The sequence below is a fragment of the Polypterus senegalus genome, chromosome 3, assembly GCF_016835505.1.
Source record: "Polypterus senegalus isolate Bchr_013 chromosome 3, ASM1683550v1, whole genome shotgun sequence".
Classification (NCBI taxonomy): Eukaryota; Metazoa; Chordata; class Cladistia; order Polypteriformes; family Polypteridae; genus Polypterus; species Polypterus senegalus.
The window spans coordinates 149,166,407-149,193,119 of NC_053156.1; the positions used below are offsets into that span (position 1 = coordinate 149,166,407).

Below are 26,713 nucleotides of genomic sequence, written 5' to 3' on the forward strand. Positions count from 1 at the left end.
TGGCCAAAGTTCAGAAATGTACAACTTAATAATGTTGCTTCTTTAGCTTCAATTTGAACACGAAGTAACTAAAAATGTTGCTAGCTCAAAGAAAATTTTGAACAGTATATACACAAAGCTGTTTTCAGTAAGACAGGGACAATGATTCTCCAACATGAAATTTCTTTTTTTTTTCATAGGTAAGTTCCATATTTTGCAGTGTTTGCAAGTAGCCAAAGAATAACCATTTTGTTTTTCTAGAAAGGTATTAGTGTCTTGAAAGCTTAGAGAGTAGATTTTCATTTATTATTGTGCATAAAGATATTTAAAGGTTCCATCAGCTAATAGTGACGGAATGACAAAATGTATTATAGCAACAAGATCAAGAGATAATACTGGGAAATGTGTGTGGATGTCATGATAAACCTCATTCTGTAGTAAGAAACATACATTTCGAGTCATTTTTGCTGAAACACCATTTCTTCCTCCATTTCATCTTAAATGTTCTTCTCTTTAATTTAAATCATTGTTCAAAAATGTCTTTCACAAGGGTGGAACCTATTAGCAGGGGCATCAGAAATTAGCATATCTGTAACTAAGAAAATATCTGCCAAAACGAAAAAGATTAACAGACCACTTCTTTCAGTATTGTTTGATAGAAGCCAGCCTTCACATATTCCAAAGCATCCCACATCTTCCTCCTGTAGAATCAAATAAATGTGAATATACATGAAAGTAAATTTCTCTTACATCACCTTTCTTTGTAGGGTGTCGGAGAAGATGGAATTTAGATTGCACATACAGACTACCTCCTCATTTGTCCGTGCTGTGCAAGTCTTTTGTGATAGTAGAAAATTTATTGGAAAACCTAATACTTAGTGTTTCACCTTCAACATGAGATATGTTTGGTAAAAGCACTAGAAATAACAGCATACCCCACAAGAAGTAGATTGTTAGAGCCATAAAACAGGGCAAATATACTGGTTTAAGATACCTTCTGTGTACTTGTGTTTATGGTATCAGATATTGAAACTGATCATCACTAGAACTCATCTGTAACACTAACCTTATCTTCATTCTCTAATAGCACAGAAGAGGAATATTTTTTTAGTCAATGGAATGTGTTCTCACAATTTAAAAAAAAAAAGTTTTATTTTTAGAATTATATGGGTGTATTTATTTTTCCAGACAACCCATCACAGTATTAAATATTATCTGTTATAAGCATAGTACAATTCCTTTTCTGTTTCTAGAAGAATGAATTAATGGTTTATGTTTATATTGATCAGGCTGAAATGGAAATACAGCTAGCTGCTGAGAGGGAGGAGGAAGTTCAGAGACAAGCCATTTTGGAACAAGAGCGTCGTGACAGGGAATTGGCAATGCGTATTGCTCAGAGTGAAGCTGAACTCATCAGTGACGAGACTCTGTCAGATTCTGGATTGAGAAGGTAAAACTAATCCTTGCAGTGACATTGAGAAAAATACTGGCAATGTTTGTATTTATTTGCTTAATTATTTTTTGTTTGTTTGTTCCAGTAGTGACATAGCAAATGTTACTCCACTTTCAGTGAAGTCAAAGTAAGAAAACATGATTACTTTCACTTTCTCAAAACAACATTTTCTAAATTTGCTCTTTAAATCATCTAATTGTGCATATGTTTTAAAACTTTTAGTATGTCATCAAAATCCTAATTATTTTGGCAAATGATTACCAAATTTTAAAAGTAATATTATTATCTGATATACATTAATTGTGTTATGTTAAACAAATCTTAAAGCTGTAAAACATGTAAGGACAGTATCAAGTGAAAGAAATCACTATATTACTTTTCCTTTCCCCCCTTTTTTATTCCCACAAAACAAACTAACAAATGTATTTTCTTTTTACAGTGCTGCTGGCCCACAAACAAAACTTACAATGTATGTTGTTTTATTTGTTTGGTTTGATTTTGTTTTGCTTTGTTTTGTTTTTGTTGTAACAAAGGTCGTTTTAGTAGAGCTAATTTAGCTATTTGATAATCACTTAAAAATATTTTGGTGTTGATGTTTTTAGTATCATAGGTTGTGTAAAATATAGAAAAACACATTTTTTTGATATTCTTTATGGTCTTCAGTATAGTTTGATTTGTTGATTGGTTGTTGTTTGAAATAAACTAATTTGTAGCATATTATTAGCTTTGCTATATGTAACAGAATTTCTTAGGCATCACACTCTGGCTGAGCCAGATAAAGAATAATGAAAAACAGTTTTATGTGGAAGTTCAAAAAAAAAAAAAAGCTAAGCTAGCTTGTCATATACTTCAGATAGTCCTTTTAATTACTGCAAGTAGATGTACACAGAGGAGTATCCTATGTTTTCTTGAATTTCTAAAACATATATGTTGCAATTTAAACATATTGGTTAAAACTATCGCAATAATATCCTGCTAAAAACCATATCACATTGTAATGCTCAAACAAAGCTTTTGTTTGTTGTAGATGAATGTTGATGATCACTAGAAAAAAAATTGTCAGGATATACACAACTCAAAACAGATTTCCATGATAACTTGCATGTTAATTTCACTTGATGGTTTATTTTCTTCACAGGAGCTTTTTGTTGTGTTTTTCAGTTGCATTATAGTTTTATCGAATTGTTACTGTCACATGTGGAGGTCACAATAAAATTCTTATTTACGTATATACTAATCAAGATCATAATATTTATACCAAGAAAGAAGTCATATTTATTGTTTTACCATTAAGGGATAATAAAACATCCATTTACGTACTAACTATTCCTTGCTGACACAAAAATGCATTGGAAACGTAAATGAGAATGCTGTCATTTATACCTAATATATATCAGTAGAGCTATGGATGTAATGTTAGTTTAAACTGATCACATTTAACAGTGACATTTAGTGTAAGTCATCTCAACTTTGCAATCAATAGATCTTCAAACATTGCAAACGTTTGATCATTACAATTAAAATATAATGTAGCTAGACATTAAAGACCTTTTGGAAGTTTTAAAATGCTTTTCATAAATGCTACTATTTGTTTTTAAAAGAAAATATATATCTGCAAAAGACTATATAAAACTGCATCTTATTAAGTAATGAGTTCTTCTCTGACACCCACTACATTTGATATAATTCTTTACTATTACAGTCAACGATTTAAAAAAAAAACAAAACTTTATTTTCTGTATGCTCCACTTGTCATGTTCTTTATAGGGATCAAATGGCCAAAGAAATGTCTGAGCTCCTGGCTAGGTGGGTAATGGAAGCCAAGTTAATTTTTTTTCCCACCCAATCACAATAATCCAAAATGTTAATCTATCGAGGAACTGTCGATTTGCATGTAGAAGACAAAGCATGGTTTTAATTTTTATTTATCTTGTTATTTATTAAAGATCACCGGCTAAATGAATATGCACAATATATGAATCATTTAAATATCTCAATGATGATTTATTTTTATTTTTTTACTTCACATTATTTAACACAACAAATTAGTTTTTGACGTTGATGTTTGTAACTACCTGCATAAACAGTTTCAGCGTTATAAAAATGTATGACATAGATATCTAATTTTTTTCTTCTGTTCACTTTCCTTTTTTCAGATGTTAGATTTCACTGCTTATTTGAATTTGAAAAGGCTTCCAAAGATCAAACATACTACATATAAACTAAATATTATTAATTTAATTAATTATAAATTGTACATGTTGCCTGTATGAAGGAAAATTATTTTTTATTTACTTAGTATTGTGCAATTTTAAGATTGTTTTCCACTAAATTATTTGACAGTGAAGACTGTATTAAAACATTCGTATTAATCTTTTAGCCTATATTATAAAAATTGGCCATGTGTGAATATATGTGTATGTGTGTGCATTCTGATGGACAGTATTGGATTATGCAGGTTAAGAAAATTAATAAGTGGTTGTTAATAAAGAAATATCATAAAATTTGAAAATGCACTTACTTCTATCCTGGAGCAAACAGTGTGCATGAATTTTAATTATTGGCTCAAAGGAAAGTAATAACTTCAGATTCCCATTCATCCCTAAATGAAGCAATAGAAAATGTAGTCTTTTGTCATATCTGCTCAGTAATAGCCAGTTCATTGCAGGTAATAAGTTGCACTGAATATAAAAGGACTCTGCTGGATTTCAAAAGTGCTGGAAACTAAAAAAATAAGATAAGGTTCATCTTTTTGTCAGGCTGGGTGGATGAACTAAGAGTCTGGAATAGCAAATTTGACTTGAGATTTTTATAATGGAAAAGGTCTTCTAGTAAAATTATTAGTGTAGGAGCAAGGTGTGTACTTTTAATTAGCATTCAAGCTGTTATCCTGAATTATACTTAGAGAAAATAGAATTTAGTAGTTGTTAATCCTGGTTTTACATTTTTATGTTAGGAAATTGGTTACCCATAGCATATACACCCATTGTCTACCTTGACAAATTAGCTTAGTCAATAAAATATTATTGATGAGCACCTCTGAGACATTTATCTTCAATCAAAGCAAAAAGCAAAGGTGAAAATGCTTTAGGCAATCCATGCAGAAAAATTCAGATTTCTACCTAGCAGCCTAAAGCTCAAAGAATTAATTATCTGTTTAACATTTTCACAAAAATTGTATTTTTTTCTTTATCTTCAATTTTTTAAAGGCCAGCATAGTGGCAGACTGAGAGCTTAAAAATGAATACTGCTACAACTATTTTATTGCATGTGTCTTGCTGTTTTCATATGGATGGTAAAAAGCTAAAAAGAACATTGGACAAAAGTATCAAAATGTTCAATTTTATACACAATCAGTCCTAAAAAAATTTTATTTATTTTTTTTGCTTTTAATTTTTTGTCTAATTTATTTTCAGTAAATAAATATGCATGGTAAAATTTAGCTCATTTATCTAAAGTTTAATCCATTTGTTATATTTTTAAAAGTACTTGGATATATTTTAAATGCAATTTTCCTGTTTATGCAGATCAGACTCATCAGCATATCACAAAAATAGTTGTTCAATCAAACAGTATTTTATATTTTCTTTTAATTTTTTTTCTTACTGAAGGGGCCCACAAGTGCAAGCAAACAAGGCTACAGTTGGAAGTAAGAAGTATGAGCTAAGCAAATGGAAGTATGCAGAGCTTCGAGATGCCATAAACACTTCATGTGGTAAGATTTATAGGGAAAGGTTCGGTTTTAAAGTTTGCCTTCTAAAGGTTTTCTGCGATTGTGCATTTAGCTCTGTAGCAATTGAATACATTTTTATTTTTTTAGGAATTTTTAACATTTCAAATTATTTTATTCTCTCCAGCTTGGATTGAACCTCCTATCATATTGCACATCTTGGCACTCAGACAGTTGACAATATGTACCGTATACTAGAAAGAACCCAATTCTTATACATTATAAGTTAAATCACTGGGTTGTTATTGATGCTCATTCATATTCCCATACTCTTGGACCCTAATTTCTACCTGCCATAAAGGCTTCAAGCTTTGAACATACAGGTAATTTACAATCACCAAGAACTTTTTACAGATACTGTTGCCAAGTGCCCAGGGAGTACCCATAATGTTGTACTTTGATCAAGTTCAGAAATGTGCCAGAAAGCAAGAAACAAACTAATTGGTGGCTGGTTAATGGGTGTGCATTGATTCATGTATATCTTTTTACACCTGTAAGTAATCTATAGATTATAGACACAGCACATCAGCAAGCTTACAATGTGATGGAATATAATATAGGCATATGGATAAATTTGCTTTCTCTCTTATAATGAGTCACCAGATGGCATCAGATCTTCATCTCAGAATTACTGCTCTGTGATAAATGTGTGTGGTGTGTTGCAGCACCTTCCTGTTAGAGTTATGGTTAATGTAGAAGAGATGGAAGTTGAAAAAATTGAGATCTCAGAGGAGATGTGATGTATACAAGGCTAAGGAGGCCATCATCACTACCATTTTTATACAGTATGATTGATTTGTTCATTGGTTTGTATTTCATTGTATCTTAGATATTCCCTATATATCTGAGAAACAACAAACCACGCATAGTTCAAAGAAGTTAATAAATAATGGAATGTATTTACTTATCTTTATTTAAGAATTATATAAATTAAATATTTAAACACATAATTTACAAATTTCCTCTTGGCCTTCTAGGTGTTGTTTTTGTGAGAACAAAATTAGGATGTTACATATATGCTAGAACTTCTCAATTCTATCTCACCCCACTTGTGCATCCTCTCTCTGCTGTAAAGCTTGCTAGTCTCTTAGCAAACAGTAACACTCTCCTCTTCTAGTTTTCTTTACGTCATTTATGCATTATTTCTTTTGCATTCATCTTAGAAACTAGGGGGCTCTGCCCCCTGCTCATTTCTCTCACCCACCCCTGGGTTTTGTTAACCGGATATACAATTTAAAGAGATTGTTATTTTCATGGGAATTGTTACATACTCTTTTGATTCTATGTTTCATCGCTTCTCCGTGATCATAAATATACACCTGACAGAATTGTGATTTCTTTGAAATTAAACTTGTAATTGCTTTAATTTTTGTGGGACCACAGATTCTCATAGCTTATGGTCCATTATTGTGTAAATCTACATTTTGAGAACTGAATGATTTCAAACATGAAAAGATTATTGTAGACTCGGTTATTTTGCCTGTAGTGTCTGTGGATTTCACTTTCACCAAACAACAAATCTTTTAATTCTGTGGATACACCTCTTCATTGGGAGGCAACACTACTTTACCCTGATGGCAACATGAATTAGATGATCTACAAGTCTCTGACTTTAAAGCCTTACAATATCTACAGTACATACTTCTGACATATCACCTATGTCCATATATTCAATCTCTTTTTGCTGTTCCGGTATTTCAGTGTGTAATAATTTCTTTTTGTTTGTGTTAATGCTATCTTTACTTTCTTTTTTTTTTTTTTTTTTTGATATTTTCGAAATTTTACTACTTTCATAATCTCTAACCTGCTCTGCATGTGTATCACGCCAACGTTTTTGAACGTCTTTATGAAGTCTTTTATTTCTGACCTCGATTCGACTTATGTTTTCAATTCCACTTGGTCTGGGCTGATTATTACTTTGCTTATTTTCAGAATTTGCACATAGATTATTATTGTTCTTTTTTGCCTTCTTTTCTCTCCAACGCTTTTGGGTCTCTTTTCAACGTGCTGCTCTTTGTTCTTCGCTTAGTCGTTGATGTGCCATCTACAACGTATAACATTTTTAAGAGCTGAGAGCACATGAAGTGTGTCTGCCAAAAGCATTCCAACAACTGAGAGGGTAGATGTCCGTGATCTTGTTTTAAAGTCTAGTCTCATGGGACGTCAAAGTGTCTTTCCGAGAAGTTAACATCTCGACCCAAGATTTTTTTATATAATAGAGAGACAATAAACAATTGTCTCACCTCTTTATTCAGTTTTGATGTCATGTTCACCTCATATTAATTTTTACAACTTTTGTCTTTCATCTCACTAAAGGACTGAAAATATCACCATATAATGAAAGTTTTGTAAGTAATGCTGGCTACTTTAGGGGCAGAGTTACAAAACAATATGTTATAAACACTCAAAGCAACCAATTAAGAGGCGTTTTGTGCAGTGTAGTGTTATGTATGTGCATCATAAAGTTGCCCTTTAATTTCTTAAGTTTCATTGTTTTTTAGAAAAATGCAACTTATAACAGTTGGCATTCACCGTATGAAAAGCAATGAGGTTAGGAGACAGAAAAAATATATTGGGCATAGCAGCTATGCATTGCAAAGATCAGTGGTTTTTGGGGCATCCAGCTAAAGAAAGTAGTAGGTAGTCACATTCCAAGATTGCTGTACCGTAAGAAAGTCATCATATTAAATTTTTCTGTTTTACCATAGCAGCCTACATAAGCATACCAACCCTATTTAGGAGGAGCTAGCTTATATTGGGCATAGCAGCTATGCATTGCAAAGATCAGTGGTTTTTGGGGCATCCAGCTAAAGAAAGTAGTAGGTAGTCACATTCCAAGATTGCTGTACCATAAGAAAGTCATCATATTAAATTTTTCTGTTTTACCATAGCAGCCTACATAAGCATACCAACTCTATTTAGGAGGAGCTAGCAGAACTCTATGTGGACACCTGGGTGCACCTGTTAAAATTAGTATGAAATTCTTTTTTGCTTAATGTCTAATAGATTCCTTATGTCTGACTCAACAATTATCTATGTGGTGTAAATAATAGATAGAATAGTGACTAAGAGATTACTGTTGAACTATTAAATCTACAAGGCTTTTGGTGCATTAATCTTGTGGTTACATATAAAGGCATACAAAGAATCCTATTGGTTGTAAGTGAGCTGGTGCAACGGAGGAGAGCAATGATCCAGCTGAGGAACAACACAGTTAAAATCAGAAGGATTCTTCGGTGGACTGTTAGCAAGTCTAAAAGTGAAACCGTGTTTGATATTTGCAGAATCATGAATTCATTCTACATAAATACCTTAAACTACTCATCAAACTCAGAACTATATATCTTTTTATTAAATGGCTGCCATATACACAGTTCTTGAAAGTGATGATTGTTATGAACAAAGCCAAAATTTTTACAGAAAGATTTTATAGAATTACATCTCCCACAAACTGTTAACATTTGCATTGTTTTATCTGCACACCTCAGCTACAGAAGTAACACTCTCTGCACTGATCAAAACAGGCATAGTTATTTCAACAATTGTTCACCCTAATTGGTGCATTAATGAACAGACAACATAGCTTTAGACCCGGAAGGTCATGTTTCACTAATATGGTTGAATTGTATGAGGAAGCAGCAAAACATGCAATCAGGGTGGTGTAAATTATTATTCTTGTTTTTTAGATGGTTTTTGGTTATCTCCCACATGTCAAGCTGGTGATTAAATCTAAAATAAGTGTGAGTTCAAATTATAGTTTTTAGATGTATGCAAAATTGGCTTAAGCACAGGAAGGAAAGAGTTATGTTGTGAGGTGGCATTTTTATATTAGGGGATATTAAAAGTGGTGTTACTTGGAGATCAGTGCTGAAGCCATTGATCTTTTTAATTTATATTAATGATCACAATAACAATTTAAATAATAATATAAATAGTTAAGTGGAATGGTAGGTAATCTAGAATGTGCCAAATCATTACAGAGAGGAAATGTAAATAAATATAAAATATTAAAAGCTGAGTGCAATAGTATTACATTTGAATACACAATGAGAGTTATGAAACTTGAAAGTACACTTTATGGGGAGGAATTAGGAGTTTTAGTGAACTTGTCACCTTCTGTATCCATCTAGACTATGAAGAGAAACTATTAAGAAAGTTAGTAGGATGTTAGGTTTTCTAACCTGAACTGTCAAATACAAGTTAAGGAAAGATATTCTTAATCTACTGTAAGTTATGTACTAGTGAGGCCTCATGTGGAGTACATTTTTCACTTTTGGCACCCATATTACAAAAAAATAAAAGATACAGGATATCTAGAGAGAGTCAAGAGAAGAGCTACTAGGCTGGCTTAAGGGACTGCAAGATATGAGGTGTGAGGAAAGTTTGAATGCAGTGAACATTTTCAGTCCATGCAAATGAAGATTAACAGGTGACATGACTGAATTTTTCAGAATTATGAAGGGAATTGGTACCGTGGATCCTAGCAGTTTTTACTTTAATAGGTTTCTCAACTAGCACATAGGAACACAGGTGAAAGATGGCTAAGGCAATATATCCACAACATTTCATCACAAAGAAAACTATAGACACAAGAAATAAGTTCCCTAATACAGTGGTAGACTGCTGTACTTTGTGTATCTTCAAAACTTGATTCAGTGAATTGAACTGGAAAAATGTTTTATTGGGCTGAATTATCTGTCCCCTCCAAAATTTTTCTAATATTCTAATGTGACTAGAAAAGCCAGATAGACCAGTGTCCAGAGTCACCACATGCACCTCTGAGCAAATAAAAATATATCATGAAGTTGATATGAGACATGTAATATGGAACACATAAATCCATGTTCCAGTACTTTACATATGCAGATGGTTACTCAGCCTAGGAAGCTGTTCAGTAATCCTTCTTGCTCAAATTAACCTTACATTATGCCACCCCATGCAATTACTATAAGTCATTTTTTTAGAAAAAACATAATAATGATGATAGAATCAAGTAAACACATGTAGAAGGAAATCAAGACATGTAATGTGGATGCAAGAATATACCATACAAACAACGGTCTACAGTAACATGGTCAGTTCCACATCACTTGTCACTTTTCTGAAAGCCACGTGCAACCTGATGTCAGCTTCATTCAAGCTGGAAAAGGTAGGTAGTTAAATCTGCCTTTTTAGTTAATTACAATTATTTTAACTCCAGTGTGCAACTCCAGTGTGCTAAATGTTTTTTCAGGTATAATATAGGCTGCAACTTGAGCAGCTCTTATTGGTAAAAAGCTAGCATGAAGACTTAATTGTTGTGTGGGAAGCTGTTGAAGTATTATATTTTTCTTTTACTAATTACATTTTTATCAGATATTACTAAATTTATTTCCCACATAACAGAAGCAGTGGATTATTTATTTCTGTCATAATGTATATTATTTAACTTTTTTTAAATTTACATTTTAGTTATTTTTAAAGTTATACAGGCAACTGGCAAAGTAAAAGAAACACCAACGTAAATTGTCATAATAATGTGTTGTAGCGCCATTATTTTGTTCTAAATTCTTCAAAGGTCTAAATTATTGACATGATTTTAACTATTTATCAAGAGCAAAGCCAATTAGTATGTGTAAATTATTGGTATTTAATTGACCACAACTGCATAAAATATCTATTTTAACATTTTTATCCTACATTTTCTTAAATCGATAAACTGTATATTTAAGGTACACATACTGCATTTTCAATAAATCTTTTTGTGTAGTCTGAAAGTGTATGAGTGTAATAAAAGAGTTTAAATTTATAGGTGTAAACGGGTAACATAGTTCACAATTATTTTAAATTTATTTTAGATATTGAACTTCTGGCAGCCTGCAGAGAAGAGTTTCACAGAAGGCTTAAAGTTTACCATGCGTGGAAATCAAAGAATAAAAAACGCAATGCTGAAACTGAGCAAAGAGCTCCTAAATCAGTAACTGATTATGGTATGTTTTTGAAATTCCACTGGATAAAATATTAGCTGACCTCTCTTTAGCATTCTGTTTTTTAGTAAAAGAAACACACTCCAAAGCTCATCAGTATATTCAGAGGCAGAAATTGTATTTGAATGCAAGCATCTCCTCTTCTGAGACTTTCAGGACCTGGAGACTGTTTTTCTTGATAAAGAACAGTCCAGATCTTTTTTGTTTGAGTTCAACAAGAAAGAAAGTTAGAGCAAAGCAGCAAGAATCATGAGTTTTGAATACAACTACATCATTCCAGTTTCGTGAAATAAAAAAGACAAAATCTATACATCTATTGGAGTACAGATAAATGACTTATGCACAATTCTGAATTCTTTCCTGAAAATGTGTGTCATTGGAATAGTCCAGAACAAGTAAAGGAAAAAATAAAGTTGTCACATACTGTAACTTCCACATAAAAATTAAGAGAGTGATGTTTAACCTTATTGTTATAAGACTTATGATGCTTAGGCTTATTGATGTAAATCTTATTCATGTACAGCATATATGTATCTACAATAAGTATACTAAAACTTTTGAGTTTGAATCCAAAAAAGATATTTTACTCTTCTGATTTTCTTATTGGCCAAAGATTAGCTCCTGTGTACTAACTGTGAATTACAAGTTTCTAGCATTCATTATTTATATAGTTTTTGTCTCTTTTCAGAACAAGGTTAGCATGGGTAAGGAAAACTACAAAATTAAGAATTGTGCTTTAATTATTTTTTCTAGGTTTAAATATCATGTCTTTTTCAATCTTAATGGTATATTTTATAGTAATATATTTGTAACTAAAATTCTTTTTTATTTAATACACTGGTAAAATCAATTTTTGACAACTTACTTATACAGCAGGATTATAACCTTTTTCCTTCACATAGCATTGTTGTTTTATTTTTTTATGCCATAATATGTTTGTTTTCAGATCATGCACCTTTTTTGAAAAATACATGTAAGTGGAAATGAATGTAATAACTATACTAATATTTTTCTTTTCCAAGCCACTTTGCTAACCAGGTGACCTTCTCTTTCTGTATTCTGTTTCTTTTTGTGTCAGTGCTTATCTGCTTTATGGCTTTGTCTGTGGTTTTAACTTATTGTATATTTTAATATTAAACCTACATATTAGTCAGTTGGACAGCAACAGAAACCAAATGTAGAATTTACTGTAGCTAAATTGCATTGTCTACTAAAAATGTTTCTTTTATATGTAAATCTGTATTACTGGCTGAAAATTTTAAATTATGTGATCAGGCTTTCTATTACACTGTGTGCACAATTATTAGGCAAGTTGTATTTTTGAGGATTAATTTTAATATGGAACAAACACAGTGCTATCAGTCAATCCAAAATGTTAATAAACCTGAAACCTGAATGTTTCACAACAGAAATGTGAGTGTGAACATCATCAGGGGAATACATATGTGCGCACAATTATTAGGCAACTATTAGTGTGCAGATTTATTATGCAACTAAAGGAAAAATGAAAATTTTCCCATCTCACTTGTTTATTTCCATCTGTTATAGTGAGAATAATAAACAAACACCTCAAAATTTACAAATAAACATCTCTGACATTTCAAAAAAAAATCAATCAATCAATCAATGACCAATATAGCCACCCTTCTTTCCAATAACAGTCCTAAGCCTTTCCATTCATGTAGTCTGTCAGTTTCTTGATCTGTTGACGATCAGCTTTTTGTGGAGCAGTGACTACAGCCTCCCAGACACTCTTCAGAGAGGTGTATTGTTTTTCTCCCCCGTAAATCTAGCGTTTAAGAAGTGCCCACAAGTTCTCGATAGGGTTTAGGTCAGATGAGGAAGGGGGGCCATGTCATTATTCCTTCATCTTTAAGGCCTTTACTGGCTGGCCACGCAGTGGAGAACTTCGATGCAAGTGATGGAGCATTGGCCTGCATAAAAATCATGGTCTTTTTCCTGTATCACTGTTTGAAGAAAGTGTCTTCGAAAAACTGGCAGTAGGTTTGGGAGTAGATTTTGAGTTCATCTTCAATGCAAAAAGGTCCAACTAGCTCATCTTTAAAAATACCAGCTCATACCAGTACCCCACCTCCACGTTGGAGTGGAGCTCTGTGCCCATTACTGATCCACAGGTCCATCCATCTGGTCCATCAAGAGTCACTCTCATCTCATCGGTCCATAAAACCTTTGAAAAAATCTGTCTTCAGATATTTCTTGTCCCAGTTTTGACGTTTCAACTTATGTTTCTTGTTCAGTGGTGGTTGGGTTTCAGCCCTCCTTACCTTGGCCATGTCTTTGAGCACTGAACACCTTGTACTTCTGGGCACTCCAGGTAGGTTGCAGCTCTGGAATATGAAAGTACTGGAGGATAATGGGTTCCTGGTAGCTTCACGTTTGATTCTTCTCAAATCTTTGGCAGCTAATTTGCATCTTTTGTTCTCAACACGTTTCTTGCGACCCTGTTGACTATTTGCAACAAAATGTTTGATGGTTCTGTGATCACACACCAATATCTTAGCAATTCCAAAAGTGCTGCATCCCTCTGAAAGACTTTTTACAATTTTTGACTTTTCAGAGTCAGTTAAATCTCTTTTTTGGCCCGTTTTGCCCGAGGAAAACTAGCTACCTAATAATTCTGCACACCTTGATATAGGGTGTTGATCTCCTTAGGCCACACACTCCCTCATTACACAAATACACATCACCTGACGTGCTTAAATCCAATAAGCATTCAAGTTAATACAGCTTGGAGTTGGAATATACGCATAAAAATGATGATATGGTCAAAATACTCACTTGCCTAATAATTGTGCACACAGTGTATATCCTCTTTACCAACTATGAAGTGGGTAGTAGTAAATACTGTATGTTTGCTTAAAAATTTCTCATTGAAAGAGCCTTCTACTGTCAGTAAACAATTTTCAGTTATAAAACTCTTTGCACAACACTTTTTATTTATCCACGATTTTACTACCATTTTTAATTTATGGGAAGCTTTGTGATTGTGAAACACTTGCCTTCTCAAAACAGTTTCTTCAGTAATTCCAACAAAAACAGTGCAATGTAGTTTTCATAATACATGCTTTGCTTCATGCAAATAAAATCAACAGTCATATTAAGTTTTCAAATTTTGTTTGGAGCAATTTTAACAGTATGCATATCTATGAGAGGCACAACTGCATGCACCTTCTTTTCAACACCTGTATCATTTAATGGGATGCCTACATTACAAGACGCTTAAGAGACCACCTTTTAATTTTTTTCTGATGTTTTCACAGATAAATGTGCTTTAATGTAATACATGATTTGCCTTTTAACACTAGAATTACCAAAGCAACAGGTACACATGTCGTAAATGTAGGAAAGACGGTCCTTGCGTGTGTGTGAATTGTTAACATTGGAATTTGATGATTGCATATTGTGCTGAACTGACCTCTCTGTACTATTCTTTCCTCTGCATATCCTGGGGTACAAAAGAAACACCACCATACAGCAACATGTGGGGACTGGCAAGATTGGGAAAGAAAACAAAAGCACACGGTCACTGATTACAACCGCAAGATGTTATGCGAATGAATATGAATAATATGAATAATGTTGCACCCGTGCCACAATGTTTTCCGAAATGTACTATACAGGTCATAAAATGAATAATTCCAAATATCATATACAGTGGTACCTCGGTATACGTCCGCTTTGGAATAAGTCCAACTTGGTATATGTCCTGTTTGGATGTGAAAAATTTTGCTTGGAATACGACTCGCGTGCTAGAACACCACGCACTATCCTTGTTTACCTCTATCGAGACAAAGCCACGACTGCCCACAAGCGTCATTATGCCAGTTGTTAGCATTCAGTGAACAACCCGTGCAATAACTCTCTGTGAATTTTAACGTGATTTTGTGTTTTTTTGCGTAAATTTGAATTTAGTGTTCAAAAGTATGAAGGTGGCATGCGTATCCGGGACATGGCTGCTGCATACCGTATGCCAAGAACGACGGTATCTACGATTGTGAAAAACAAAGACGTTATTAAAAAGTAAAGTGAGGTTAAATTTTCATTTATTTCATCTAATTGCTTTTATATTTATGTATTTTAGTATTAAGCAATGTTTAAATTATTTTATACAACCCTATCAATGTACAGTATAATATGCCAGTGACAATAGGATTTTTTTTTCATGGGAACGGATTAATCATTTTCCCTTTGTTTCTTATGGGAAAAATTTGTTTGGTATACGTCCTGTTTGGTATAAGTCAAAGGATCTGGAATGGATTAAGGAAGTATACCGAGGTACCACTGTATACCTATGTCTCTGTTTTTTTTTGTCAGTGCGGCATAAGGTGCAGACTAATTCAGCGTGAGCAGTAACACTCAATAAAACTGAATAAAAAAAATCAAGTGACGGTGAGCGACGAAGATGGCAGAATCGCCAGCATTTAGTTATTGCAGGTTTCAGATAAAAAGTAATAGCGTCAAATCCGTGGGTGCAGGGGCGGTATTATGTATCGTGATCGTGACTGAGAGGATAAAATTTAAAAAAAATCAAACTTTTACAAGTACTATAAATGTACATCAGCTGTTACAGATGTAAACCAAATGTATGTGTTTATTGTATAATATTAACAATAACAGCAGCTCACTACTCAAAACGGTAAATATACGAGGCAGTCAGGTTCGAACTGGGGACTCTTGATTGCAAGTCAGCAACTCTTGCCACTACGCCACGAAAGCTGTTATATTGTTCATGAACCTTTTGTGAAAGTGTTTATTTGATCCTTGGACTTCAGGCTTCACACATTATAAAGTTCATGCCTACATTTTGTCATTTATTACTAAAATATGCAAAACGTTTCTGTTTTAACAATGTGTTTGCACAGATTATTGTAGAAACGGAACACACATGAAATGCATATGTTCCAAATAACGATCTATTATTTCCACTCTAAAATTCCAGCACTTCACTCTCAGAGGAGGATCTATTAGTTAGCTTTGATCAGACTTTCTGGTCCCAAACCTGTTTAAAAACTTTTAAAACGATCAGAAACCCCAATTTACAACTAATTCAATACAAAATTCTACACAGAGTACACTATACAGGTCATCGGATGTTCAGGATGGGATTTGTGCCATCTGACACCTGCACACACTGCACAGACAACATTCCTGACAGTTATATCCACGCACTGTGGTCATGTCCACCTGTTCAGAGATTCTGGTATAGAGTATGTGAAGACCTGTCAAAGTGTCTGAAATGTGATATCCCAACTTCCCCCTCATTTTGCTTGCTGGGGAACCTAGAGGATGTCCCGATTGAAACAAATTTGGTTCACGTGGTTCTCACTGCCATATGCATCGCTAAGAAAACTATCCTCATAAACTGGAAAACAAAGATAATCTTTGCATTAACCAGTATAGAAATCTTTTATTGGATCATATTACACTTGAGACAGCCTCTGCCTCCACTTCAAATCAATCTCTGGGCTCCTTTGATCGGTTCCATCACATAGCGATGATGGAGGGTCATTGATATGGTCCTGCGGGATGCTGTGGTTGATGTGGTGGAGAGTCTGAGCTTGGAGTATCTGGAGGATCCCTGGGGTGGGTTCACTTGGGGGGTCTTGGGCTGGGGGGCTGCTGCCCGACTCTGGTGGTGCTTGGGTTACCTCCGGGGGTGGGCTTCTGGTGGTTGTGTGTAGGGCCTTAGGGGTCTTGACGGTGGCTGCGGTCGCTGCCTAGTGGCCGCAATGCCCCTGGGTTGGTCTGGGTGTGGGCCTGGTGGCTTAGGGTTTGGGGCGGCCGTCCCGGATGGGGATATGGGTGGGGCCTTGGGGATTGGGTCCTGGCATGTACGCTGCCGGGAAGAGGGCCGGAACGTGCGGCAGTTCCACCATGGGGGAGGGGGATGTCCGGGAGGGGGAGGATCCAGCTTTATCCTGGGTGTCTTATGTCTTACTTAATCTGAATGTTGAGTAAATGTGGGGATGGGAGTAAATATTCTGCTGGGGTGGTGTGGGTTGGTGGCCTCAGACTCCGTGGGGCTCTGTGATGCTGCTGCTTCGGCCATGGCTAGATAGGCTGGGGCCTCCGTGCCCGGGTGGATTTTGGGAACGGAGGTGCCTATTGGGGCCAGTAGGGGAGCTGGCTCCCTGGAGGGCTCAGGCCCCTCAGCCGTTCCTCCCCATCCTCAGACATTTCCCTCCTCCTGCTCCTTCACATCATCACACAAACATGCACATAGGGCCTTGGGGTGTGGGTAAGTCAGGGGGTGCGGGTATGGATCCCGTTTCCGCAGTCCTGTGGCAGCCTACACCCCAATTTTATTTGCACATTAAACACTTCCACAAAAAACATTCCACACAAATGCACACTTAGGGCCTTGGGATGGGGCACACTCAACGGCATCCGGTGGGGGGAAATTTCAGCCTCACTCCGAGTGCCGGTGTCCACTTCCAATTTTAAACTGCACCTAGTCACGGAGAGTTTTGGGGGAGGTGGGGCTGTGTGTTGGCATCAGCTGGTGTAGGCCACATGGTGCCGGCACTGCCTGCCCCCAACCACAAAATGCACCTTATCAGCACACACCAACACTACATTAGAGCAGGCGGAGGGAGACTAGAGGTCTTATTACACCTCTGTTCTCAGTTAGCTGCCCGGGACTGGAGGCTAGGAGTGGGAGCTGGCGTCTGCCTGTGGTCTGGAGTGGTGGGTTGCTTTGCTCTGCGTTGGATGGGGGTGCCTGCTCACTATTACCCCTGCGGAACGGGGCTAACTCTGACGTCCAGGAATGGCTGTACCTCAGGTACGGCAGCACCGGGACCGGGGTTAGGTAGGGTGTGTGGGGAGTGTGAATGGGTGTCTGGCGTACATCCTTGTAAGTCTTGGGTTGTATGTGTATGTGAGAGCATGAGGGAGGGAGTGTATGACTGTGTTTGTGTGTGACTGTATATGTCAGGTGGGGTTTTGGACTCCTCCCCTCTCCTGGGACATCTGGCAATACTACAACATCTTTGCCTACCCTCCCCCTGCCTTAAGCATCTGTCTGGTCGCTCCCGGTGGCTGCCTGGTGGGATCTGGTTCCCTGGGCTCTGTTGGATCCTCGGCGGGTGGGTCGCCTCGGGTCCCGGGCTGCTGGGTTCCGGGCCCGCCGACTCGGGAGAGCGGCTGCGGGCGGCCTGAGGGCTTGCCGTTGATATCTCCCGGGACTCTGCCGGCTGCTGGTTGTGACCCCGGGTGATCCTCTGCCCTCGGGTGGGGGTTGGGGCTTCTCTGGTGACGGCCTCCCTGGGGTCTCCGCTCTGGGGTGACCTCTGGATCTCTGGGCTTGGAACTCCTCCATCTTCCGACGTTTTGGGGGCAGGTCTGTGGCCCTTCACACTCACTATTGGATGCTCCTATAGAGAAACCTTACACATACAAGCGTGCATACACACACAGGTGCTCACATGGTGATTTCATAAGTATGACTTGGACATCTTCAGCACATGATCTAAGGTTGTGGTGGCCTTAAATGCCTCAGTAATAATTACTGTATGATTGTCAGCAAACATTTTTATATATCTTCATGTAGCTGATGCAGCAATGTTTTTGTCTTGTGGTTTGTTTGTTTCCCCTCTCTTTCTGCAGGTCTAGAAGCGGATTCTGGTTCATTTATTGTTTATTCTATACTAAACCCCCTCCCCTTTACCTCCATCTCTTCCTTCTCTCTCTTCTTTTCTTTCACTTTTGTCTCCGTGTCCGGTTCGAATCTTAAAACATCTAAAATATTTTTAATAAAGTTTTGGTATCAGGCGTGACGTCAGCAGAAGCTGTAACGCTCCACCTGAGAGAAAAACTGTAAGGCTAGTCGCCAGCATTCAGACATCAATTCTGATTGCTTCACAGCCGAACAGGACACGTAAAAAAAAAAAAAAGAAACGGAACACACATGAAATGCATATGTTCCAAATAACGATCTATTATTTCCACTCTAAAACTCCAGCACTTCACTCCCATATAATCAAGGCATGAACTGGGAGAACTTTGTGCATGTTCTGTGGCAGTGGGGGGATGGAATAACAGGCTGCTTGCTGCTTGTCTTTATCTGCACATTTACAGGATCAAAAGATGCTGACAGAGAAGTGCGAAGGGATTTAAGGTGGGCCAGATTTACGAGTTTTTTCATAGGCTTTGGTAATTCTAGTGTTAACCTGTTGCATTTCTGCCTAGGAAGCAGCCAGCAGCCTACTATCACATCCCCCCACTGCCGCACAGTTTTCTCAGCTCAAGTCTGTTTACCTGCGTGTCAGTTGCTTAGTAAAGTTGTATAGAGTGAGAAGTCAAGCAAAATGACACCTTTTATATATACTATATCGTTATTTGGAACACATGCGCCACCGAAGTGGTCGTAGCAAATGCGTGTCAATGTCACACCCTAACGCGGGTTCTTTTTCTGCAGTTATATTCTTGAATAGAAGTGCATTTGTTCTGTTATATTTGTACCTTTTGTGAAAGTGCTTATTTGATATTTGGAATTCAGGCTTCACATATTATACACTTCATGTCTACATTTTATTAATTATTACTATAACATGAAAAACGTTTCTGTTTTAACGATGTGTTTACATAGATCGTTGTGGACACAGAACACACATGAAATGCATGTGTTCCAAATAGCGATTATTGTAGTATTTATAAAAGGTGTCATTTTGCTTGACTTCTCACTCTATACAACTCTAAGCAACTGATATGCAGGTAAGGGTGGGACGGATGTACGAGTTTTTTGTAGGCTTTGGTAATTCTAGTGTTAAGGACAAATAGGGCAATGCCCCCATCTCCCATCACTGTTTAGTAAAAAATTACATACAGTATGTGGTAAACTTCTTGCAGTAAAGGTATTGTTAAAATGTTTTTAGCAAACCCAACTTAGTTGTCATATTCAACTTTTTCCAATTTTCTATAATATGCTTGAGGCATTTTTTTAATCTTTCTGAAACAATTTTTTATGTCTTACTCTTGTGCGAGTTTGTAAAGTTTTCTTTGTTTCTTACTCCACTAGCCTGCTTCTGAGTTGCTTGGGCAGGTCCATTACTGTACATTTGCTCATATGTGCATGTATTCAGCCATGACATTTCAATTACACTATGGGGCTAGAAGGCTAGAGCCTGTTAGTCCTTTAAAGTGAGTTTTTTTTTTTTTTTATCACCTAGTTTAAAGGGTGTGTGTACTTATATATCTCACTTTTTTGGAGTAGCCATTATAATCTCATGAATCACGTTAAATACTAATCTGCAATTTAGCACTTTGTCCATTGAAGAAAAATTATGTTTATATTTTCAGTGTTCAGTATTTGATGTTCAGATATCTTTTAATACATTTGTTTGGTAGTTGTACTCTATGAGAATATATTGATCTTGCTTTTGTGGGTTTTTTTGGCATTATTCAGCTGACATTTTATCATTACTGGTGCTGATAGCCTAATACATTCTGAAATTTAGTGTCTCTCCCTGGCTCCCTCACATGGGGTTTACTGGAGGTCATCTCCTTCCACGACTGCTCTTTAACACTGCTCCTAACACTCTGAACTTCCAAGGTGGTATCCATGCAGCTCCAACAATGTTTTTTCTGCTTTTCCCCCGTCATTACCTTCAAACTGCTAGATCCATGTCCAACAGCTTACTTGTGTTCAGAGAGAACGTCATCTTCACTCGCTTTCCAAGACTTCATAAACCAATCCAAGCCAGAATCTTTCCCAAGATTACTGGCAGCTGCATACTCAGATCATTGGATTTAAGCAGAGGTCTAAGTTCTGCTCTTTAAATGCTTGATCATCTCTCTCTCTCTCTGTTCTACTCACTCACTCGCACAGACCCCTCTGTGTGACTTCTTAGGATGGCACCACCCTTTCTGACAGCATCTCTCTCACAGGTCTTTGTGGCCCAATGAAACTTTTCACACCAAAAGCACCTCTGCTTGTACCATACAAATTGTCCAATAACATTTGAAGTTTTAAATTCTTCAGGTTTTTGACTTGATTGTGCAATATTTTAGTGTGGCTTTCACAGGTAATTTGCAAGGAGAATAAATATAACCTAGAATGCTAAGAATCTAAGATGAATACAGTTAAATAGACTCAAGGCCATCTTTGCTAAAAGGTTGACATTATGTAAACCATTTAACTTAAGACATGCTTCATTACCACTCTTGTATCATCCAAATTAATGGTGAAATTATCCTTCTTTAAATTATAAAGTATCTACAGTAGAGAGGGATATTAAACAGATAAATAGTTGATTTTTATCCTTCAATCACACCAACATTAAAAAGTACATTTACAGTGCACATTTTATATTTATTTCTCAAATCAACTTCATTTTCCACTGACAAAAACTGAGATGCTGCTTCTTCTAATTATTCTTTATTTTCATATTTCTTTACTTTGGGACAGGAATGTAGGATGGGAATTTTTTGATATGTACAATTTTGTATGCTGGTGCTTACTATGGGCAAAGTGGCTTTTGAAACTCTGACCTAGCTGGTTATCTAGTTTATGGAATATCTATATCTGGGAGACCTGTACAGTGTGAAAATGGTGAAAATGAAAAATATTTAAAATTAACTGATGGAGCAAACTCTTTCTTTTAGGCTGCCTAATATAAAGTAAAGCTATTGAGTTTAAAAGTCATTAACCAGTTTGTGATGTATTCTCATAAAATAAAGCATATTCAACAGAAATTCATAACAAAACTGTCAACACTTTGTGGAAAATAGTACTTTAAAATAAGTTAATTCAAGTTTATTTTATTATTATATGGCAGTCGACTAGCTAGCAAGCTGTGAAAATCATTTTTGATCTAGTAAAAACATGTTCTTGGGTTGAAAACATAAACCTTAAAATGACACAATACATTTTTACTTCAGTGTGTAGATTTATTTGGTTTGAGGTAGAGGAAGTATATGTATATACAGTATATTTTTTAGATCACAGGGTAGCAATTAAAACAGCATTACATAAGAATGTAAAATGTTCTTCCCCCAAAGGATGCCCAAGACTAGAGAGTGGAGAATAAAGATTTTTTGGCAAACCTAAAACAAATGGCTATAAAATTGGTGATGATGATGATGAAAGCTCAGATTATTAATATTATACCAGTCAATGTGTACAGTGTGGAAGAGTTTTATTATGATTGATATTTGACAACAACGTTAAGAATGTATTCACTGTAAAGAAATAGGAATTTATATTACCATAACACATGTAGCACTAATAATACAACTAACTGTAACCTCTTTAACATAAATTGTTTTTAAAAATAACAGCATTAAAAATTTATTTTATTAATTAATACTATTGTTTATTCCTGAGATTTATTAATTTTTTTGTATAGTTATTGCTTTTCACATTGTATAATTAATAATGGAAACTATAAGTTAAATTTTACTTAGATTTAAATTAATATCAATTACTTAATATCATTTTAGTTATACCATTTTCACACTGTGGTGAATTGTTATGGTGCAACAGCTTTTTCTAATAATGAAAATAAGGCCATGGGAACTGCATTAATGTAATTGTTTCTATACTGTAGCTCAACAAAATCCAGCTCCACCATTACCAGCCCGTCACCAAGAAATTGCCATGAACCGTCAGCAGAGATACTTCCGCATCCCATTCATTCGCCCTGCTGATCAATATAAAGACCCTCAGAACAAGAAGAAAGGATGGTGGTATGCCCATTTTGATGGGCCGTGGATTGCACGTCAGATGGAGTTACATCCAGACAAGCAGCCAATATTGCTTGTAGCTGGTAAGCTTATATTATATACATTTTTTGGTTTTGTTTTCAGTAGTGTACTTATTCAAAGATCAAACTAAAGTCAACCAGTTGTATGTACTTAGTAACTTTTCTTAATGCAGATTTCAAGTGAACACCTTGATGCATGATTTCTGATGGCCAACTTATCAGTCTATCCTTCAGAACTTCGATTACTCCGGAACCTAAATGTGTTGTAGTATATTATTATATAGAACTTCATTAAATGAGTTTCTAGTTTAAGGAGAAGCTTTACAATTGAAATTACAAAATAGTTTTTTTCTTTCTGTCAGGCAGGTAAAAAAAGTGGAAACTGCAAAAGCAATTTGAAACAATCTGAAAAAATTTCTCTTTTAAATGAATAACTTGTTTATTCAAGTAGAGTATTTCACGTAAATGGATATGAATCAAAAAACACTGAACAGATGTAGACTCTGAAATAAGACGAGAAAAAAATCACCTCATACAAACTACAAGTAAATCCCATTCACAATTCAATGAGAATGCTTAGTACAGCTGACTTAGTAGCAACCTTTTGGTGTACAGGACTACACTTGAATTTTATGTACACACCATATTGTAAGCTAAGAATCAGCAAAGATCAATAAATCTAATTTATTATTAGGACAGTGAATTATGACCCAATGAGCTTCTAATCAAATTCTGGTCTCAGGTTCATGTGAAAATCAAACAGCTGTATGCCAGATTATAAGATAAAATAATGCCGTTTGTTATTTTAGTGCAGTTTAATTTGTTACAGTTATGCCTTAATACCACTAAATATAAAATAAATAAACAATAATTAATATTTACCCTTCATTTCATAACATGATCTGATGAGCATTTTTTAACAGTTTAGGAAAATGGCAAAAAAATTATTATGCATGGATTTTTATGTTAATATTCATCCTTCCAACCATCCATCCATCCATCCATTATTTAAATCACAGAATCTTCCATCACAACTTTAAATATGGAAAAGCATTGTTTACTTATTAAAAATACTGTAGACAGAATGCTGTTACCATCTGGTCGGAATATCTGCTGTCCAGCAGCTGTTTCTACTTGTACTGTACTGAATGTTGACTGCCTGAATTTAAAAGAATATTCCACCCAAAAATACATTTTAAATATTACTTACTCCTTGTTGGTTGTTGTGGTGGCCAAGACATATTTTTAACCTCAAGCTTTTGTGGAAAAAGGACATTACAAATATTCAACAACAGCATAATATACTAAAATGTCCATGAAGTAATCTCATGTTACTCATGTCTAATAATCCAGAAATATACTCACAATCTGTTAATCATGTTTGGTTTTTTTTTAATTGAAAGTAGTGCACATAAGAGAGTGTGCCTTAGAATTGAAAACAGAGATTGTTTACAGTACTCTCTGGCCTTGACTTTGTGGCACATTTGAAATGAACAGTAGTCATGTATTGGGTGTTTTCAATTACATGCATTCTGTATAAGTTAATTACTTTAGTTAGCCATTCTTTTCAGTAAACTGCACATTAATGCATTTTTTAGCAAAAAAAAAAAAAACAAAATCACTGACTCTACTGGATTATTTGATTTTTTTGACTGGACTCTTGAACAATGAATGAGGAAAGAGACAGATGTTCATTTTGAGAGTATGAGCACATGTGAAAATGCTTCTGGTTTGTGCACTACTTTCATTTTTCTTTTTTATTTATTTTGTATTTGTGCTAAAATATTAATAGTTTTGCACATTGTGAGCATTAAACTATATGACCTGATGTGTGGATTATTAAACACCAGTAACGGCATACTGCACGATAACGTGCAGTGAATACACTTGATTTGAGCATTCCTAGTTTTCATCCTCTTTCTGTGTCTCTGTTTAGCATTTGTTTGCTCAGAGGTTGATGCGCTTCCTGAGCAGCTCTTCTTTTCTCCACACTAGCGGCCCGCTGCTTCTCTTCTTTCATCGGCATCTTTTCCCGTTAAAACTGATTAACTTAGTTTTTGTGTTGCAGTTTTTCACTTAAGCTGGCACTTAAGTCTTCAATCTGCCTCAAAAATGATTAGCGAAGATGGTAGGGAATGAGAACGGCACTCAGACGCATGCACCGCACGGCCACCCTGCTGCACGCTGCTGAGAGTTGATTCCACAATAAAATAAAAATAAAAAGAGTAATAAAAATCATCACCCCGAAAGTGGATAGTAGATGTCATGTACTATATGTGTACCAAATTTCATATCAATAGTTCAAACGATTTGCGAGCTACAGGTGATTTAAAATCCTAGACAGACAAACGAACAGCAACGGTAGCGTATTATATAGAAAGATGAGTAATATTAGACTTTTTTCATTGATGTTTTTGATATTGTTTGCTGTTGCCAAGCATTGGTCACTATTGGATCTTGTTCTATTAGAAGATGTATTTCCTTTCTCCACACAAACATCAGATTAAATTTTTTCCTCGGCCACCACTACAAACTACAAGGTGTAATTAACAAATTTAAAAAAAAATGTGGTGGAGTATTCCTTTAATTATACTCTGAAACACAGATATTAATATTCCACATAACTTTATTTTGTCTTGGTAGGAAAAGATGATATGGAGATGTGTGAGCTAAGCCTGGAAGAAACTGGCCTTACTAGAAAACGTGGAGCTGAAATCTTGCCGAGACAGTTTGAAGAAATCTGGGAACGTTGTGGTGGAATCCAGTACCTCCGAAGTGCAATTGAAAAGAAGCAGGCGAAACCGACATACGCCACTGCCATGTTGCAGAGCCTTCTGCAATAAGCCTGTCACTTTTTTGTTCTTTAATCTTAAAAGGAGCTGAAACAATTTGTAGGATAAAGGGAAAATTGCACTCCAATAAGGGAGCAGCTAAAGTTAAATGTAATCAAACTGGGACATTCCTACATTAGATTGAAAGATTACTGATTTTTTTTTTTTTTGGTGGTTTCATGGAAAATTTTTAGTTCTATTTTTGAAATGTAATTTTTGCAGTGAGAAAGCACTCTTCAATAAATTAAATACATTAATCTTTGCTATTAATTACTTTTTTAATTCAAGTTCTATTCTATTAAGGCAGCTGTTAATGTACAAACATGATCCAAAAACCATAGCTGTTTAAAGAAAAGTCTTATTTTTCCAAGGGATTTATATAATTTTAATCAAAGCATTAATAATAAATATTTGTAAAGTAATCTTTAATAATCAGATTTGATCACATCTGTGTAAAATTATACATTTGTGTTCTGTCAATGTTATTCATTGTTAGTACATGCCTTTTTTATTTGTTTACCCTCAGTCGAAGGGTACATTTAACACAATAATGATCAAAGTGACAACTTATTTCAATTTTAGACAGATGAGAAGGGATTTTCTGGAAAACAAAATGTTGCAGAGCTTGTTTACAGTACTCACTGGCCTTGACTTTTTAACATGTGGGGAAAAAAACTATTCATGTAATGGATATTGAAAATTACATGTATTCTGTATGTGTTAATTATTTTAGTTAGCCATTCGTTACAGTGCGCTGCACAATAATGTATTTTTTGGCAAAATAAAAAAACGCTGCCCCTTCTGGATTATTTGATTGTTTTTGTTTTGTTTCCTCAAATCACAGTCCTGTGGTCAAGTGGCAGCGGTAGGTTTTCACTAAAGCAGTCTCTTAAACATTTGATAACTAATTAATTCCTGTACATCTGTGCCTAATTAGCCTTCTCGCTTATTCATTTCTTCATGATTAAGCATGGCACAAATATTTAATTTCCTGATTATATTATATAATGTGTATGTTTTTCTTTATT

The 26,713-nt window shown here is 35.4% G+C and overlaps 1 protein-coding gene across 1 annotated transcript in view; it reads left to right on the top strand.

Annotated features, from left to right (window-relative positions):
• Window positions 1–26,491, top strand: part of myo6a (myosin VIa) — a 191,874-nt gene extending 165,383 nt beyond the window's left edge. Inside the window, exons 21-29 of the mRNA XM_039749773.1 lie at window positions 1,269–1,429; window positions 1,518–1,559; window positions 1,872–1,901; window positions 3,200–3,238; window positions 5,044–5,147; window positions 11,000–11,131; window positions 12,075–12,101; window positions 22,699–22,917; window positions 25,498–26,491. Coding sequence (XP_039605707.1) covers window positions 1,269–1,429; window positions 1,518–1,559; window positions 1,872–1,901; window positions 3,200–3,238; window positions 5,044–5,147; window positions 11,000–11,131; window positions 12,075–12,101; window positions 22,699–22,917; window positions 25,498–25,697 — 954 coding nt within the window. The 3' untranslated portion in view covers window positions 25,698–26,491. The remainder of the gene's footprint in view (window positions 1–1,268; window positions 1,430–1,517; window positions 1,560–1,871; window positions 1,902–3,199; window positions 3,239–5,043; window positions 5,148–10,999; window positions 11,132–12,074; window positions 12,102–22,698; window positions 22,918–25,497) is intronic.
• The last annotated feature ends 222 nt before the right edge of the window (window positions 26,492–26,713 follow it).